Source organism: Bactrocera oleae, chromosome 4 (assembly GCF_042242935.1).
Source record: "Bactrocera oleae isolate idBacOlea1 chromosome 4, idBacOlea1, whole genome shotgun sequence".
In the NCBI taxonomy this organism is placed as follows: domain Eukaryota; kingdom Metazoa; phylum Arthropoda; class Insecta; order Diptera; family Tephritidae; genus Bactrocera; species Bactrocera oleae.
Window position 1 is genome coordinate 51410102 of NC_091538.1, and position 19525 is coordinate 51429626.

General features: G+C 33.9%; 4 protein-coding genes across 6 annotated transcripts in view; 2 read left to right on the plus strand and 2 right to left on the minus strand.

The window, feature by feature from the left end:
• Window positions 1-19525, minus strand: part of LOC106618895 (32 kDa beta-galactoside-binding lectin) — a 114071-nt gene that overhangs the window by 13349 nt on the left and 81197 nt on the right. The window lies entirely within an intron of this gene.
• Window positions 2736-11296, plus strand: LOC106618886 (cysteine dioxygenase type 1). Of its 3 annotated transcripts, none has more exons than XM_014236792.3 (3): window positions 2736-3279; window positions 9948-10530; window positions 10597-11296. In XM_014236792.3, the coding sequence occupies exons 1-3, from the start codon at window positions 3184-3186 to the stop codon at window positions 10776-10778; spliced, it is 861 nt and encodes a 286-aa protein (XP_014092267.1). In that variant the 5' UTR covers window positions 2736-3183; the 3' UTR covers window positions 10779-11296. The 3 variants fall into 3 exon arrangements, with proteins under 3 accessions (XP_014092267.1, XP_014092268.1, XP_014092269.1); XM_014236793.3 differs by lacking the exon at window positions 2736-3279 and adding an exon at window positions 4740-4950; XM_014236794.3 differs by lacking the exon at window positions 2736-3279 and adding an exon at window positions 9118-9872.
• On the plus strand, window positions 11613-19500 carry LOC118682075 (zinc finger protein 721). The gene is made up of 9 exons (XM_070107793.1): window positions 11613-11915; window positions 11978-12233; window positions 12307-13453; window positions 13520-13907; window positions 13973-14296; window positions 17444-17578; window positions 17644-18653; window positions 18712-19093; window positions 19158-19500. The coding sequence occupies exons 1-9, from the start codon at window positions 11793-11795 to the stop codon at window positions 19380-19382; spliced, it is 3990 nt and encodes a 1329-aa protein (XP_069963894.1). The 5' UTR covers window positions 11613-11792; the 3' UTR covers window positions 19383-19500.
• On the minus strand, window positions 14210-15779 carry Samtor (S-adenosylmethionine sensor upstream of TORC1). Its single transcript, XM_014236838.3, has one exon. The coding sequence runs from the start codon at window positions 15512-15514 to the stop codon at window positions 14573-14575; it is 942 nt and encodes a 313-aa protein (XP_014092313.2). The 5' UTR covers window positions 15515-15779; the 3' UTR covers window positions 14210-14572.

Here is a 19525-nt window from a genome sequence, read left to right on the forward strand (position 1 = left end):
GTTAGATATAGGGTTATATATATATAAATGATCAGGATGAAGAGACGAGTTGAAATCCGGGTGACTGTCTGTCCGTCCGTCCGTCTGTCCGTCCGTCTGTCCGTCTGTCCGTCCGTCCGTGCAAGCTCTAACTTGAGTAAAAATTGAGATATCTTTATGAAACTTGGTAGACATGTTTCATGGTACCGTGAGACGGTTGGTATTGCAGATGGGCGTAATCGGACCACTGCCACGCCCACAAAACGCCATTAATCAAAAACAAATAACTTGCCATAACTAAGCTCCGCAATAAGATACAAGACTGTTATTTGGTACACAGGATCACATTAGGGAGGGGCATCTGCAGTTAAAATTTTTTTTTTAAAGTGGGCGTGGTCCCGCCTCTAATAGGTTTAATGTGCATATCTCCTAAACCGCTAATGCTATATTAACAAAATTCACTGGAAGCAAATGTTTTTAGCACTTCTATTGACGGTGTGAAAATAGTTGAAATCGGGTGGCAACTCCGCCCACTCCCCATATAACGGTACTGTTAAAAACTACTAAAAGCGCGATAAATCAAGCACTAAACACGCCAGAGACATTAAATTTTATCTCTGAGATGGTATAAGATGACTTTATAGGAACCGCGTTCAAAATTAGACAGTGGGCGTGGCACAGCCCACTTTTAGGTGAAAACCCATATCTTGAGATCTGCTTAACCGATTTCAACCAAATTCGGTGCGTAACGTTCTTTTCGTGTTTCTATGTCATAGTGCGAAAATGGGCGAAATCGGATTACAACCACGCCTATTTTCCATATGACACCATTTTAAATACCACTTGATTCTTTCACTTTCCACTATGCAAATCAAGCAACAATGATTATATCGGCGTAAAACTTTGCGTGAATAATACGTTTAAAGTATGCCACCTTGTGACCAAAAATTTTCTAAATCGAACCAAAACTGTTCAAGCCCCTAGGTACTGAATATGTGGACCCCAGTGCCTATAGTTGACCTTCTACCGAAAATATCAGTCAATCCACAAAGAAATCTCAAACGAGTATACCATTTGACCTTGCGAGAGTATAAAATGTTCGGTTACATCCGAACTTAGCCCTTCCTTACTTGTTTTTTATATAATTTTTTCATGTTGCTTTTTAATAAACTAAATTATTATAGAACTGAACAAATTAAGTGTGCCACGAAGTTTGTAACGCCCAAAAGAAACGAGCTGAGTCGATATAGGCATGTACGTCTGTCTGTATATACGCGAAGTCCCTTATTTTTGAGATATCGATTTTAAATTTTGCACATACCCTTTTCTTATCAAAAAGCTTCTCATTTTTTGGCACCGAACTTAACTCACCGCTTTAGCATATAGCTGCTATACAAACTGAACGATCGAAATCATGTCCTTGTATAGAAAACTTGTTTATTTGCTGAGATATCTTGAGGAAATTTGGCATGGATTATTGCCCAAAGCAGCGGTACAATATTCGAATAAATTATTCAGATCGCATTACTTAAGGATATACAAGTATGTAGCTCACATACAAACTAGACATTCAAAATAAAGTCCTTTTATGCCATATTTTGTATTTTTGAAGGGTATTATAGCTTTGGTGCAAGCTAAGTTAACGTTTTTTCTTGCTTTTATTACACTTTATTGCATTTTTTATATAAAAATATATAACATATTTTCGAGAGGTTTCTGATCCTTGCGTCACATAAATCTATTATTTATAATTACATTGGAATGAAATTCATAAAGCATATTATTACCATAATCAAAAACTACGTCAGTGTTACAAATTTACTACTTTCCAATTATGCATAAAATTTTAAGAGACACGTAATTTCTTTAATCTCTTTTTCATTCTGAATTAATTTATCATAATGCCCCAACTTAGCGCAACAACATGACCCACAATAGCAAAAATTGCTGATGAAATTATTTGGAAACAAATTGTCAGCTGAGCAACTACAGCCTCGACTTTATTAACTATTTACCTAAGAGGAGTCTTGAGCTAAGACGCTCGACTAACAGCAGAACACGTAACATTTCTCTTTGGTAAATATTATTTTGGGTAAAACAAACAACAAAGAATTCTCAATGTTTTTATTAAAGAAGGTGAAAGATGGCAAAACAATATCACAACAAAAACAATATTACAACAACAAAACAACAAACAATGTTCACGTGCACGTATACACAGGTAGCATGTGATATCAACATAATTATGTAGATTGGTACCCTAACTTACACACACACACATACACATGTCCGTGCCCTAAGTTGCCGTTGTTTATGTTAATGACCCGAAAACTGCCGCCGAACTGCTACTGTTAGCAGGCATTAATTGTCGATTTGAAAACACTCAAAGAGCACACATGTCAACACATTTAGTTGCCACCAATTGGATTCAAGCGTACTGGCTTGTTGTTGTTGTTTTTGTTGTGCCACTGATACCGCTGTTGGCAAACACTCAAAGAGAAAATATTAAAACAACAAAAAACAGAATAAGCGCAGGTTGTAGAGCCATTGAAGACAGGTAAAGCAACAACAACGTAAACTGGAGACATACAAAGAAAGCCAGTAAACCAGCAAGCCGCGTCTGCTGGCTGGCATGGTGGCCAATGGAATTGAGTAAATCACACAAAAATATGAAAATACCAAAAATGTTGTTGTTGTGGTTGTGCGGCTGAGCTGTGGATAAAAGCCACACAATCGTGCAGATACGCAACACTAACGGTTCAGAGTTATTCGAAGTTACAACTCTCTGCACCGACTAACAAATGCCACTAAATCATGCAAACAATTCGTATTGTTTGGAATGAAAGGAACAAAAGCAACAACATCGTAAGCATTCAGTAATTAGTGAAAAACCAAATGTTACAAGTGCATTGAAAAAACATTATCAACTCGTGAATATTCATGCCACACGCCAGCGTCTTTGCAACCACAAACTAATCACACAATCTTTATACATCAAGTGAAGATCACACAGCAGATCATTTGCTGCAGTTGTTGTTTTATTGCTAAATTGCTATTGTGCAGCTTAAACTTTCATCGGCATTGAAGCGAGCGCAGTCATCGATTGCAAGGGGCGTTCAGTTTTAGTTAAGCGTTGAGGTAAATTGCGCGCTCGTTAAATTATTTAGCTTTTAAAGTGTGTGCGATCAGTGCGAGTTTCCACTAATGTGTCGCCGCAAGCGTTTACAACATTCAGCAAATACTGAGATGAAAGATAGCAGCGATAACCAAAGGACTGCGGAGACCGGAAGTGCCCCCATGGTGAGTCTTACTAATTTATATGAAAATTGTGGTTAGAAAAATGTTGCGAGAAGTGCAAAGGACGTTTTAGGTAAACAAATTGATGAAACCAGAAGGTCTCAATTACAAAGATCTCGGCAGTTTATGCTTACTGGAACTGTAAAAAGTTGTCAGCTTCTTCTTGAATTGGCCAAAATGAAAACTCAGATTTTGTTTACACTTTTGTACGTTGGTCAAGTGAGTCCAAATCCTTCTACAACCAGCAACTATCAGATTAAGCGCTTTCTAGAGCTGGAGAGTTACCGACCCTTCGGACGAAGTGGGCTAGCGATAATAGCCCCTAAATTTTAATTGACTTAACGGTATTAACGTAAAATTTTAACCCAGCGTAGCTGAAAAATCTGGGAACATCGGTCCGCGTGTAATAATAGCAAGACAACTCCACATTTATTTTTAAAGAATATTTTTCTAGATCACCCTAAAAGCTGCTCTGGCTTCTCGGGAGCTTTTATTTAATGGTATTTTCATCCCCACGTATGGATCTTTTCCAAGTGAGATTTTGTGTCCAAAGTAGCCATTGCTAGAATGGTAATTAGATGATAACGAAATATTTCTGCAAGATAAAATATTGAAAAGGCTGCTATATCATACGGAACAATTAAACTGTGGTATTTGGGAAACCTCCATTTGTTTCCTCCTTTAATATAGAGTGAACTTGCCCATCACGTGTTCCGTTAAAATAAAAAAAAAACTTTAAAGAGCTTAGAGCTGATTACCAAAACTTCTTGGTCACACACCCCCCTTTTTAAGGTATACCATACCAACTCAAAGTCAAAGTCTTTCAAAGCTTGACACTTGGTCAAAGAGAGTAGATAGTTTTTCAAAAAATGACGACGCTTGATTGTAGAAAAAGATATAATATTTCACTCCAATTTTACCACGATATCATTTGCTTAACACCGTGCCCAATTCGAAAAAAAATGTCAGTGGAACTTTTACAAACTATGGACCACATAAATTTTTTCGATTTGACTCGGTGAAAGAAAGATCAAGTTTCGTTTAGATTTATAGGGATGATGTAAATAGGGCTAGGTAGTAAATAAATATGTGACAGATATATCATAAATGAAGTCTATTCGCACGTGTTCCAGTGTTGATTTTGAGAGGGCGGGTCAAAACGGCTATATCTATTTTTATAGACTTTCCGAATCATGGGTCAGAATTGTACCGATAGGATGGTCTACATAATGAAAGGCCTAGAAAATATAGAATACTATTGCGTTTTATTTGAAATAAAAATGTACACCTCTAAAAAACACCCTTCATTTTTATAAATATCACATGTATTAATTGACTGATTTATTTTAACTTATGTATGTATGCGTATATATACAAATATATATTTTCTATATAAAATTTAAACATATTTATTAGTAAAGGAAGCTATCGCGAGCTTCAATCTCAGCTTAGCGAACCACTGCGATTCTCGAATCATTCACATTCTCTTATTCGAAACGTGCGCGTCGAGCCTACAACGGCAATTTGTAAAAAAAAAAGATATTAAAAACGTTTTAAAAATTATCGAAGAAGTATTTCAATTTGTTATTGTGTTTTCAGCAGTAAGAGAGAAAAATTCTATATATAAGACACAGAGATATACACTCACATAAAGGATAACACTCAAATTTAAGTGTAAGTTCGAACAAGACAAGAAAATTTGTTGAAAGAAAACTTAATTTTTTCTTAATTCAAAAGAGTGTTGATTGTGGTCAGGAATTTTCCATAAATATTTATTCCAAAGCAAAGAATATATTTTTAATGCCATAATCAGCTGTTTAATTAATGAATATTGACCTTAACACACCGTACGCCATACATTTCATGTATGTATGGTATGCATGTACATACAAAGATTCAAAATAAATAAGCTTACTTTTCAATTACGTTTTAAAGCAACGGTTTAGCCGAGAGATAAGACCAATGAGTGGCTCAAATGCATATATAATATTATGTTTTCGTTTGTACTCTCAACTTAAAACTGTTGATACCGTTATAAGTGATTTAAGTGTAGGCGTAAGAGTATAACAATCAGTAATCTATGACCTCTGCTTACAGCAATGAAAAAAATTGTCCACAAGTTATATAGTCACCATTGTATTTGTAAGTGATAATAGCAGAAATTCAACAAAAATTTATAGATTTATTTATTTGGTTCTCGATATGTGTTTTATGTACTGCATGCCAAATCAGCACGTCTGCACTACACCTTAAATACTTGATAATTCGAATATGCTCACATTATAACCGCTACAAATATGAGTATGAGTATACCGATACTCGCTCCCAAAAAAGGAAAACAAGTCACAGGAAAAGCTTTCTTAAGAGTATAATCTCTCACTAACGCTTTGGTGTCACAAATAATGGGTTAACTGCGATTTTGATAACGTGTGGAAAAAATTAATCAATTATAGGAGTTTTTAGTAAAGAAATACGGATGCATTGCTAAATTTAAAACCACCTGTGGAATAGAAAATACATTATTTTTTGTATGAGGAATGTGTACTTCTCATAATATGTTATTCGAAATAGAATAGTTCAGTTTATCTAACTCTTATTTGTAACAGTAAGAACCGTGTAAGGTAACCGTAAGGTTGGAGATTCTTAACTAAAATTTAATGATTTTTACCAGATTTTTCGAATTAGTTGTCATGAAGATTACAAATTTTGACAGCTAGTTTCAAGAAAATAACGAAAATTATTTTTTTCTTAAAATCAAAAATTCGAATTTTTTCACAAGAATGTGTGGAGCTTTGATCGTTTTTTGGTAGATTAAAAAAAGTACTGAGAAAACATTGAAATTGTGTCTACTCAACTCTCCATATATTTAATAAACTATTTTATTTGAGATGATATTTGAAGGAAAGACGTTTTTATTTCACTAAAAGATTTTATAAAATGTGAAATATCAAGCACAAAAAATATCTACATCTTTCTCTAGATAAAATTTCAAAAACATTAGTAAGGAATTGAACGAATTAGATCTCTGACCGTGCCAAAAAAAAACTGTTTTGAGAAATTTGCTCCGGTCGGAGTTTTACAAATGGTTTGATATTTCCAATTGATCAATAATGGTTCATCTTAGCTAAAATGGCTTTTGCGCGAAAAAAAATTTGTTTTTGAAGATACTTTGGTGGCAACACCTTAATTAATTTATAATATTAATTCAACTGCGTATAATATAAATATTTTTGTTTATTTTTTATTTTACTTAATTTGTTTAAGCTAAGCATGACGTACTTTAGTATGTGATGTGAGAAAGTTCATAACATATTTTCTTCATAATAACTATTCTCACTAATCTTATTGCACATAAATAAATAAATATTTTTATTTTCGTAAAATTACTACAAATTTCTCTTAATTAAACTAACATACAAACATATTCGGATAAGAAATAAATATTATTGTTTTTAACTTGTATTATTATCGCTTAGATCTCAAACTTTTTCTCAAATTTTATGTAACATTTCCAAAGTAATGCGAGATTTTTTGCGGAATATCGGTTTTTATAAAATTGCATTTGCCATTTTTTCAGGAAAAAAGTAAACAAACACAAAATATGGTATATTTTCAATAAGTAATATTTATATATGCGGATAATATATGTATGTCTGTATATTATACCACATCTTGAATTGATGTACATATGTACATATTTAATTATATAATTTATTTTATTTACAAAAATTGTAGCTAAGGTATATATTTGCTACAATTAGATTAAAGGATGCTATCTCGACCTTCAATTTCAGCTCAGCGAAGAATTTTACTTCTTAAATCATTCATATTCTCTTTTTCGAAACGTGCGCGTCGAGCTTAAATCAACTTAAAAAAATTAAAAACTAAAACAAATTATCGAAAAATATTTTCAATTTAATATCGAAGTTTTAAGCAAAAAACTGTATGTATAAAAAAATTGTTTACAACAAAAATAACGGATACACACAAAAGGAAAGCACTTAAACTCAAGTGTAAGTTTAAAGCACGTTACAAGGATATTTTTTGAAAGAAAAATTATATTTTTAGAGAATTTTTTTTCTATTTAAAAAAGTGTTAATTGTAGCCAGGAATTTTCCATTAACACCTATTTATCTTTAACACATAGAAAAAATCAAATTTTAAAGCCGTAATCAGCCGATTAATTAATGATTATTGACCTTAAAGTATTGAGTGTTCACACTTATGTATATATGTACATACGAAATAAATAACCCTACATTTCAATTACGTTTTAAAAATATCGATTTAGCCTAGAGATAAGACAAATGAGTGTGTGTGTGAGATAGGTATGTATGTACTTATGTAACCTCATGTTGTTGTTGCATAATTTAAAATATACACTAAATAGTTTTGGAAAATGCGGCACAAGCCATAATGCTCGACCTTTTACAAATTCGGCACTTCTGATTACGTAGAGCCAAGGATTGTGTGGTGTGAACTTAGCTTAAAATTAACACCGTTATAAATTATTTAAATGCAGGAATTCGCTTTACTATTGCCAATCTATAACCGCTGCTTACAGAAAATAGTAGATCACACTCATATAATAACACAATCAAAGGTGTATTTACATGCATATACTTATATAAGCGATAAGAAATTTATGTAGCTTTGATAAGAACGAATACGTTTTTACAGCGCCAAAATTAAAAATATGCTCCTAAGATTATCATTGATGCGATTATAAACATGCCGCAACCACAAATAATACCGTTTTGCGGAAATTACAGTAATTCACGAGTTTTTAATGATGAGTTTAACTGTTAACGTGTGCAAAATGTGAATCAATCATTCAAGTTTTGAGTATAAGTAAAGTAAAGTATGCATTTGTTCAGGGTGTAAAAAACACCTGTCGAAATTAAATGTTTTACTATTCAATTATAGTGAAAATCTTTTTAACTGAAATAAATTTGGTATGATTTTTAAGTAATGGAACTTTGACCACTTTCATTTCACTTTTCATTGTTGTAACTTAAATTCCACATTTTATATCAATTATTGAAGCTCCAACTATCCGAGACTTCGCATTTTTAAGCCTAGTGGTGTAGCCAAACCAACAGCCAGTATATATGTACATACACTCAAAATTCAGTCAATCTGCATATTATATATATTTGTATATTGGACAATGTCAATAATAATATGGCGCTTAGACTTTGATAGAGATTTAAACTGCAAATTTTGACATTGCAAAAAAATAAAGCTGTTTTGTTTTATTATAGCAAAGCTCACATGACACGCTCATGCCTAGTGATGGTGAACCTTTTTTTTAAATATGTATTTATGTTTTTATATTTAAAAAAAATCTAAAGCCAGAAACCATAACAAATCAGAGCTTATCTACATACGTACAGATACAAACACATACATACATATGTATGTATATATTGTACATATACCACAAGTACGCGACTGTTTTAAGTGTCTAGGACAGATGTAACGGAACTACAACTGTTTGCTTTTTTTTTTTTTTGTTTCAAAAAATATCATCACAAATGATTTCTGCTCCTCATACACAAAATTTGGTCGATATATACATACATACAATATATACATACATGTACATGTACTCCAGAAATTAAAACTACTAAATATTCACACACAAAAGTATTTTAAAAAGCGGTTATCAAATACATAGAAATTTACCGTTAAATATACAGTAATGTCAATTGAGTCAATTCGCTTTTAAATGTTACAAAATTGAAACAAGCATTATAGAGATAATTGATCATAAAATTGAAAATACATATATGTACATTTTTAAAAAAATATTTGAAAAAATACGAGAGCCATTTTAAACAAAATTCTTAGAGCTAATCAAATAAATCCACTATAATTTTTCTGACATGGCGTAGGTTAGTTTAGGCTGATCCTCGAGAGGGAGGTCACACTTTAACAATAGACCATTTATGATACCGGGTCTAAACTCTCCGGTATCGTTAAAACGCCTGGAGCTCATCAAAAATGTGCTAAGCCTATTGCTAGCGATTCAAACTAGTTCCTCTGGTTGGTTTCTACCTTAGCCCAGCAAAAGTGAGGCAGTACAAAGAAATATACCAAATAGTTTCTAATTTTTCATGCTAAAAAAACACGTTGAAACTACGGATCTTGCTGGCTTTCAATTATCGAAGTAGTAAAGGAAACCTCTTCCACAGTTCGCTAAATGGAAACACCCGTAGATAATGACGCGTTCGAAGGTGTTATAAAAAATATTACAGGCTCACCAGCTTTGAAAATTTTTAATGGAAAAATGGGTAAAAGGATACTTCCTCTGTGTTGGTGAATCCAATTACCTCATTCATTCGGGTATTCCTATGGACTCAATCAAAAATGTTTAGGTTACAAAAGACCTAAGCAATCAGAGAAAGTATATTCTGACCAATTAACTAGGAATTAAATACGGACATATTTGTGAAGGTTCTTTCAATGGCAGTCTTTTGTTTAACATACTATGTCCTACGTGCGATTTATAGGAAACCAATCACAAAAGATAAGATTTTAGAATAATACTTGGTCAGTCGTAAGAAGACGCGTCTTTATAAATTTTCAGTAAGGTACTCACTAAAATAGTTATACTCTAAGCTTTAAAAAGAAAAAAGACTAATCCTTACTTTTTTCTGCCGACACAGGTTAATAAAACTTGCAGCGACATGGCGCTTTCTAAAGTCGACAGCGGAAACGTGGATTTGGAGCAGGAGCGTTATTTGCGTGAAGCTACACGCTATTTTTGTGGCATAGAAAAGCCGCTTAAATATGGTCCCAGCATTGATAGCCTTAATGACTTGATCACTGCATTACACAAAGAGTTCGAAACGAATTTCGTGAATATCGAGATGGTCAATCACATAATGTTGACATACAAATCGAATGCACGCGAATGGAAGCGCTTCGCCAAGTTCGATCGTTTCAAGTACACGCGCAATCTGGTCGACGCCGGCAATGGCAAATTCAATTTGATGATCTTATGCTGGGGTGAAGGTCAAGGCTCAGCCATACACGATCACGCCGATTCGCATTGTTTCATGAAGATGCTTAAGGGTGATCTGAAGGAGACGCGCTACAAAATGCCATGCACTCAGTCCATAGAGATGCCCAACGCGGACATTGGTCAAGTGGATAGCGATAGTGAGGGGGAGCATGATTTCGATAGTGAACAACTGACAGCCGAGGGTGACACCACAATAACTGTTAATGATGTGGCATACATAAATGGTAAGCGTGTCATCCGACAATTTAGCATGGAATTGTTTATTAAACTCATTTATTTTATAATTTTAGATAACCTCGGCTTGCATCGTGTAGAGAATCCGAGTCACATTGAGACCGCTGTTTCACTGCATTTATATTGTCCACCTTTCAATGAGTGTTCTGTTTTTCATAAAAACTCTGGCAAGCGTATAAAATGTCCCGTTACATTCTGGAGTAAATATGGCGTGCGCCAAACTGAGTCCAACAAATAGTTGCGGGTGAACTAGCCGTTAAATATGTACATATTGGCTAGTTAAACACTTTATGGGCAGCAGTTCACCGTGAGCTTTATTGATCACCGGAAATCCTAATTTTATTCTCATTCACTTAGAAACTTGATATATGTATGTATATTTTATATTAATTATAATGTAAACACTTTTTATATACATATGTATGGGTGTATGAAATCGTGTATAGTTCTTATACGGAAATTAAGAAAAAAAATTTTCGAAACAACCAGCAACTGGATTTTCTATTAAAATATATATAAAATTCTTCAAAAAGAAATCATATGAAAAACCCAAAAAGTTTTAACAACAAATTTAATATACTATTTTTTTTAAATGATTATAAACTTTAGAAATTAATATATTACACTTCAAACTCAAACCTTAATTTAATTTATTTCTTATTTTAAAAACTTGTGATTAATATATATGGTACTTATTTTAAGACTATACAATTTAAAATGCACAAATAAAAAGAAAAAAATTAATTACAACTAAAATATGTGTTAAAATATTAAAAATTTAGTTCTTAACAACCACTATGTATCTACGCAAAAGCAAACACTGGTTAGCAATACAAATATGTAAATAGCATTGCCAGTCTAAATACGTGTTTTGATCAATGTACTTTATGCGATATTGTAAAAAAAAAAGTGAAATGCGAATTTCAAATAAGTTTCGTAAACTAAAAACTCGGCTTTAATATTTAAATTTTAATATAATTTACAAAAAAAATTATTTTAAATTTTGGCTTCCTATTTTGAACAGCGCTGACATTTCGCTTATGATGTCTGTCAGTTTGACGTTTCTCATATTTTTTGCATAGCTTGTTTGGGGTAGCGAGTACGCTTTTGTTGCAGTTTTGTGTATTTTCAGTAGTTGCTGATTTTAGTTGTGTTTTTGTGTCATTTTTATGCTTTGAAAAGATATTTAAAGCAAATGTACGACAAATAATTGCGTTTAATATAAAAAATATAATATTTCAACACTTGTGCAATGGCTTGTTTGCTTTGCATGGAGGATGCTACAACACCGGCACAACGTTTCATTGATATTTTCTCTGAAGAAGGTTGCCAAATGACAGTCTGCAGCATTATAGCCAAGCATCTTTGGTTGAAAGTAAGTGAAAAAAAAAAATGTAATAAATAAAATTTAATTATTAACTGCGGAGCGATATTTAGCCCGAACGGGATATATGTACGGGGCAACGCATCTGTTGGACATGTTGGGAGGCTTTGCGTGATTTTCATATATTTTATCAACGTATAGCCGAGGTACATAATCGTGCCGATTGGAAGACTCCATTTGCTCATATTGAGCAGGAGCAGGAAAATGATCCATTGCCACAAGAAATCCATCTAAAATCGGAAAACGCGATCGATGCTGAGGAAAAGTTACAAAACTCTATGCATGTGGAAGAGAACATATTCGATTCAGGTTTGTGTGAATATACTAAAAACAAGTTTTTATTGTGCACAACTAATAAATTTTGATGTAAAAAAATATTTAGAAGTAAAATTGGAAGTGTACGACTTAGATTTATTACCACAAATCGAAATCATCGAAGAGAGCACACCCATAAGTGAAAGAGCACAACGCGCAAAGCGTCGAGGTCGTCCACCAAAAGATGCAAATGCCAAAATATCGGCGACCACTAAACGTGTTAAGCAAGAAACACCTCAGCCGTGTGCTGAAAATCACGACGATGATGATTCAGAAACCGAATTGCCTTTATCTGTCTTACTAAATACTAGTATCAAGACTGATACCAAGGAAGATCCTAAATCCTCTATTGATACATCACCACAAGACGAAGCAACAACTGAAAAAGAAGTTACAACTACTGCAACTGCGGAACCAGAGAAAAGAAGACGTGGCAGACCTAGAAAAATACGGAATGACGAAGAAAAATCGAATAAGAAAGATGACACGAAGGGTGACATAAAAAATGAGTGTGGTATTTTGCACAGCGACGACGAATTTGTGGATAATGATCACGATTTTGACACTGTCCAGGGCGGTTTATCTGGTACCGATGATAGCGTTGACTCCAGCAGCGAACATACGGATTCTGATCAAAGTTTACCCGACTTCGAACCTAAGCCACAATATGCTGTTATACCGAAAAGAAAGATTGTCAAGCCAAAAAAGTATCGTAAACGCGAAAAACCAATTGTGCCTCCTAAACGTATGTCACGTGAGGAGATCGAGGCGAAGCGTGCACAACAAGATGAATACGATAGAGTAATACGTCAATTTTTCGGACGTTTTGCTTGCCCGAAATGCGAATTGCTGGTACAAAATTTTGCCGAAATACGTGGGCATTTTCGTGCTTCACATAATGAGGATCCGGGTTATATGATGTGTTGCGGTCGCAAATTTCCACAAAGAAAAGCATTGGCCGAGCATATATATTTACATTGGAATCCAGAACACTTTAAATGCACTACATGCGGTAGACTATTCACCGACAGTCGTAACCTCGAGCAGCATGAAGAGGCACATGTTAATCCGCCCGAACCGAAGGAACGCAAAATGTTCCAGTGTGACAAATGTCCGAAAGTTTTCACAACAAAGGCAGCTTTTGAACATCACTCCTTTTCAAAGCATGTACCCAAGTCAGAATTCAAATTCTCATGCACTCAGTGTAATAAAAAGTGAGTTGATTTCAACGATTTTTTTTTTTTGTTATTGAAAATATATGTATATATTTTCTTTACTAGATTACCAACACAACGTAAGCTCAAGGATCACATTAAATACAATCACGATCCGGAGAGCACAATTATTTGTGACAAATGCGGCAAACAGGTGCGCACGCAGTACCTGAAGAAACACCATCAACTGGAGCATTCCGAAGTGCCACGACCTGTGCCTCAGCCAATGCAGTGTCAGATCTGTGGTACTTGGTTGCGACACATGTCTGGCCTTAAACAGCATATGAAATCGATTCATGAAGATCCGGGTGGTGAACATCGCTGCCAGATTTGTAATAAAGTCTCGACGACATCGCGCGCACTCAGGCGCCATATTTACCTCAATCATGAATGTGAGCGCAAATTCAAATGTACAATGTGCGAGAAGGCATTCAAGCGACCACAAGATCTTAGGGTAATCAATAACCGTTGACTAAACACAAATTTATATAAATTCACATTTGTATTTTGTAATTATAGGAACATACCTCAACACATACCGGTGAAGTGTTATATACCTGTCCTAATTGTCCAATGACTTTCTTCTCGAATGCTAATATGTATAAGCATAGACAGCGTTTGCATCGTGCTGAATGGGAGGCAGATAGGAAAAAGCCCAGGCATATAGCAAATATTATGGCGCAGGCTATGGGTGCGACAGCCGCTTTGAAAGCAAAACAAGCTGTAGGTGCAGCAACGGCTTTTTTCGCGCAAAAGATTAACACGAGTGGTAGTACAATCAGTACAGAAAGTGTCAATGCCAATCCAGATGCCGTGCAACAACATTTAGAAATGACTATTCAATAAGATTCATTGAGATCAAAGAGAAATATATATACATATATATAAAATCATAAAAACATAGTTATTTATTAAGTTAAATATAAGTCGCTCACAATAACTAGTATTTCAACAGTTATACAAAACTGTATAAGTATGTACATATATACATACAAATAAAGGCATGCTTGAAAGAGTTTTACATAATTAAACTATACTTATTATTTTTTAATAGAAAATAATATAAAAAAGCGACACTTTTTTCGTACTCAAGTATTAAAAAATATGTAATGCTGGCAATCACACTTTATCTTGTGGTATGTGTATTGTCTTTGACATGTAATCCTCACGATGCAATTCAGCCCAACGTTGTGCCACTACTGGAATAAGCGATTTTCTAAATACCATACAAGTGATATGTGGCAGTTTTTCGAAACAGACTCTATAAAATCCCAACGTACCGAGGGTGTAACGCCAATTTTTCATTAATTTCGCATTTTTGCCTACATGCTGTGAATCGGGTGTTATGATTATCAAAATGCCTTCGGTACGCAGAAGTTCGTATGCTTTTTGACAGCAATGTAGTCGTTCCTCTGACGATGGTATATATTCTAATAGCAGACTAAATATAACACAATCGTAATATTCACATGGTAAGCGTAGAACTTCTCCATCTTCGATGACTATTTTTTTGTCTATTTTGTCTAGCATAATTTTTAAGAAATCTGCTTTTAGAACATCACTTGTTGCTGGGCATAGATCAACAGCGGTGACATTGAAATTGCTTTCGTCAGCAAAGGGATTAAAACAACTGCCTACATCGAGTACATTTACAGAATTTGTAAATGATGTTCTTAATTCACTTGCATCAAAAGTTGGCATACCAGTGTATGATGCCGCCAGTCGCTGTTCGCGATCACGTTTTTCGATAAATACTTTTTTTGTAAAAAAGTATGAATTGCAGTAGTCAATTATCCATTTTACACGACTGCGCGCATATAAGTTGGGATTAGTAGTGTTAGTTTCCCAAATAGAAGCTAAACGGTGCATAGCTGTCGAGTATTGCTCCAAAAGCGCAGTGTTCTGTAAGTGCTCACTCCAAGCATCTTTCATTCCTTTCAATTTGGATTGAGATCTCAAATTGTCGTGACAATCTTTGATGATCGATGCCAGTCTCAAGTGTTCCTGTTTAGAATCATCAGCGCAATTATCCATCTTTGTATTATTATTTATTGATTTCATTAAAAGGGAAAACTTTAGTTTAGCATCCCACGATTTCAGGGTTAAGAGGGGTATGGTTGGATAGAGGAGATTCTCCAGATCTCGAATATATATAATTATTGCCGCCGGAAACTTATAGTTTTCGAGATATTTGCATTTTAAGTTGAAATATTCACAAATTTCATTTTACAATTTCTCGATTTATGGTTATCTTTTCTTTTATATTATGCACTTATTACACAGTAACACTTCACTACAATGTTACTACATATTTATTTTATATTAAATATTTAAGTATTTGCTTTAAATAAGCATTTAATTTTTACACAATTTTCGTAATATGAACAATAACAAATGGATTCCATGTTGTCAGATAATAAGTGTTGCCATATCCAAACGGATGAAAGCAATGAAAATAAATAAAAAAAACCCAATCACCCTCTACAAAATATTATGAACTTAATTTTCCATTTTAATAAAAGAAAAAGGTTTTATGGCTTAAACGTATGTTTTATTGCATCTGATAATTTCACAAATGGATTTTACGCCATATGTATTCATATATCAAATTTTCAAAATCTTCACTGTTATTATAATTATCCTTAATAAAAATTGAAGTTTATAGAGAGTGATATATTCTCTTTAACATTGCTTTTTTTTGTAAAGATTTTTTATTTGCACAGGCGGCCTTCGGCCGCGCTTCAAAAAAATAACCTTGGTCGGTCCAACACCGGGGTGTTCATAATTCAATCGCGTCAAACTTCTTTCTGCACTGGCGGCCTTCGGCCGCGCTTCAAAAAAATAACCCTGGTCGGTCCAACACCGGGGTGTTGATAACTCAATCGCGTCAAACTCCTTTCTGCACTGGCGGCCTTCGGCCGCGCTTCAAAAAAATAACCCTGGTCGGTCCAACACCGGGGTGATCATAATTCAATCGCGTCAAACTTCTTTCTGCACTGGCGGCCTTCGGCCGCGCTTTAAAAAAATAACCCTGGCCAATCCAATACCATAATTTATCAATAGAAGGGAATGATCAAAATAATAGTTCATATATTTGGGGTATAATCCTCTTTTATTGTTCATTTTAATTCGCTTTCAAAATATATATTTATATATATATATATATACAATAGATATGGCAACACTTATTATCTGACAACATGGAACCCATTTGTTATTGTTCATATTACGAAAATTGTGTAAAAATTAAATGCTTATTTAAAGCAAATACTTAAATATTTAATATAAAATAAATATGTAGAAACACTGAAGTGAAAAGTTAGTGTATAATAAGTGCATAATATAAAAGAAAATATAACCATAAATCGAGAAATTGTAAAATGAAATTTGTGAAATTTTCAACTTAAAATGCAAATATCTCGAAAACTATAAGTTTCCGGCGGCAATAATTATATATATTCGTGATCTGGAGAATCTTCTCTATCCAACCATACCCCTCTTAACCCTGAAATCGTGGGATGCTAAACTAAAGCCCACCCCATTAAAAAACTAATCACTTTGCCACAACAAAATACTCAAACAAAATCAGCTGTTATCTGAAGGTTTATTAAGTGATGTCGTTACACGCGATTTACACGTAATATAACAAAAAACAAAAAAACAGGTTAGCATATCCAAAAAAGACATTAAACATGTTAAGTTTATGAATTATATTAACAAATAATCTAAAATTTGTAAGCCTATATATTATTAATCTAAAAAACATTCTCTATCAGTAATTTTAATTTTAATTTTTATTGTAAATCGCAATCTTTTCATTCCATAAATACTTACTTTAATCTCCTATAACATCTCCTTTAAAAATAAAACTTGTATCAGGTGGCAACATTTTTTTTACATATAAACTATAGGTTTTGTAGTTTAAAAATAAAAATATTAAGAAGCACACTTCATAAAACCATAATTAGGTTTTGTTTTTTATAAAAACGGATGATGTTTGACAAACTGTCCTGTTTATTATGCTTGGAAAAAAACAATGTTTCAAATGGTCAAATTTATATTGATTCTGATGATCCGCAATCAGTAAATGCTCGTGCAATGGTTGAACAACATTTTAAGGAAGAGGTAAACCTTTTGTTAAAGGACTTATTATAGTTTATATATGTACATGTGTCAATTCCCAAATACAGCTAACCATGATGCCGTACCTTACAAACAAAGTGTTATGTCAACAATGCTGGGGACTGTTACAATCATTTCATGAGTTCTATCTCCGCGTACAAAACGCTCACTTGGCGGCAACTAACACGCTCAAGTCCTTGCAAGAGTTAGAGATAGCCGTTACTGATATAAAAATGGAACCTGATGCATTAGACGAGCTTGCTTCACCCCCAAAACGTCGTCGTGGACGACCACGGCGAGAAAAGCCCAACGAACATGCTTTGGAAGCGCAGTCATCAATTGTTTTAAAAGAGTGCAGTGTTCGAATTGAACCACTTACTTTTCCTTATAACAGTATAATTAACAAAACACAAGATAAAAACTTGGAGTTTTTGGAAGTTAAGAGTGAGTTAATACCGGATGAATTCGAATCTACTGATCCAATTTACTCACCACAAATGTCTAATAAAGACAACGAATCAGGAGATGCAGAGCCTAGCAGTCCTGCAAAGGACTTAGAAACAGGTGCACCACATAAACAGAAAACAGTCCGTACCAGGAAAAGACAAAAACGAAAGCGTACGGAGAAAAAAAGTAAGGTGAAGGAATTAAATACACAACGAAATAAAACATCGGATTATGACAAGTTTATTGCAAAAAATTTTAAACTAACATGCGCTCTTTGCGAAAACCCACTAGAAAACTTTAGAGAACTTAAAATTCATTTTCGGGAAGAGCATCAGACTAATGGTTATGTGAAGTGTTGTGGTAAAAAACTAATCAGACGTGGTGTACTTGTTGATCATATAAAATTTCATACCAACCCAGAATACTTCAAATGCGAACATTGTGAAAAACTATTTGCCGATGGGCGTGGCCTTGAGGCGCATCTTCAATTTTCACACGGTTCTAGAGAACGTATTTATCGCTGTGATATTTGTTCTAAAGGATTCTTTCGTCGTGAATTACTCAATCGACACTACGTTATACACGCACCTGAAGAACAGAAGAATATCAAATGCCCTCAGTGTGAGAAGACGTAAGTATGATAGAGTTCATTTTTAACACCAATTCTGAATCTATTCGTATATTTGCAGCTTCTGCTACAAATACAATATGCTACAGCATTTAAAAATAGTTCATCTACATTCGTATGCGAAGATATGTGACATTTGTGGAAAATCTTTCCATGGAGCTGAAGCATTTCGCCGGCATCAGCAGGAGCACGCTGGTATACCAAGATTACCGATTAAGTGTGAATTATGTAATGCTGAATTGACGACGAAGTATGGTTTAGCACGGCATATGAAAGTAATGCACACCGAGGAATATCAAACACCTCAAGTTTGCCCAGTATGCTCTAAAATATCACCGTCTCTCCGCGCGCATCATACCCACTTTAAATTTATGCATGCCACAGAGAAAAAACACATCTGCAAAATGTGTGACAAAGCTTTTAAACGACCCAAAGACTTACGAGTATGTACAATTATATGTTTTTGGTAAGCTTTATTTTTCTAATAAAATACATTTTTTGTTGTAGGAACATATGACAACTCATACCGGAGAAGTTTTATATACGTGTTCATTTTGTCCACAAACATTCAATTCGAATGCGAATATGTATGCACATCGAAAGCGAAAACATCCTAAAGAATGGGCGGAAAAATGTGCAAAGCGAAATACTTCCACTGGAATGGGACAACAGATACAAAAGGATTTAGAATCCATAATCGGATCTGTGAATGATGCGAATGAAAAAAAATAAATGGAGAAGCTCATCATCATTAAATGTTAAATGTATTTTTATGTACGTACATATATTAAAATATACAAATTATATACAATAAAAACTATTGAAATCAGTTCAATGATTTAAGAAATAAGGAAGATAAAAATGTTTTCAATGTG

Coding starts and splice junctions, on each gene's coding strand:
- LOC106618886 (XM_014236792.3), top strand. CDS start 3,184: ATGTGTCGCCGCAAGCGTTTACAACATTCAGCAAATACTGAGATGAAA. Junction 3,280..9,947: donor AGACCGGAAGTGCCCCCATG/GTGAGTCTTACT, acceptor CTGCCGACACAG/GTTAATAAAACTTGCAGCGA. Junction 10,531..10,596: donor TGATGTGGCATACATAAATG/GTAAGCGTGTCA, acceptor TTATAATTTTAG/ATAACCTCGGCTTGCATCGT.
- LOC118682075 (XM_070107793.1), top strand. CDS start 11,793: ATGGCTTGTTTGCTTTGCATGGAGGATGCTACAACACCGGCACAACGT. Junction 12,234..12,306: donor AGAGAACATATTCGATTCAG/GTTTGTGTGAAT, acceptor AAAAATATTTAG/AAGTAAAATTGGAAGTGTAC. Junction 17,579..17,643: donor AACAACATTTTAAGGAAGAG/GTAAACCTTTTG, acceptor TCCCAAATACAG/CTAACCATGATGCCGTACCT.
- Samtor (XM_014236838.3), bottom strand. CDS start 15,514: ATGAAATCAATAAATAATAATACAAAGATGGATAATTGCGCTGATGAT.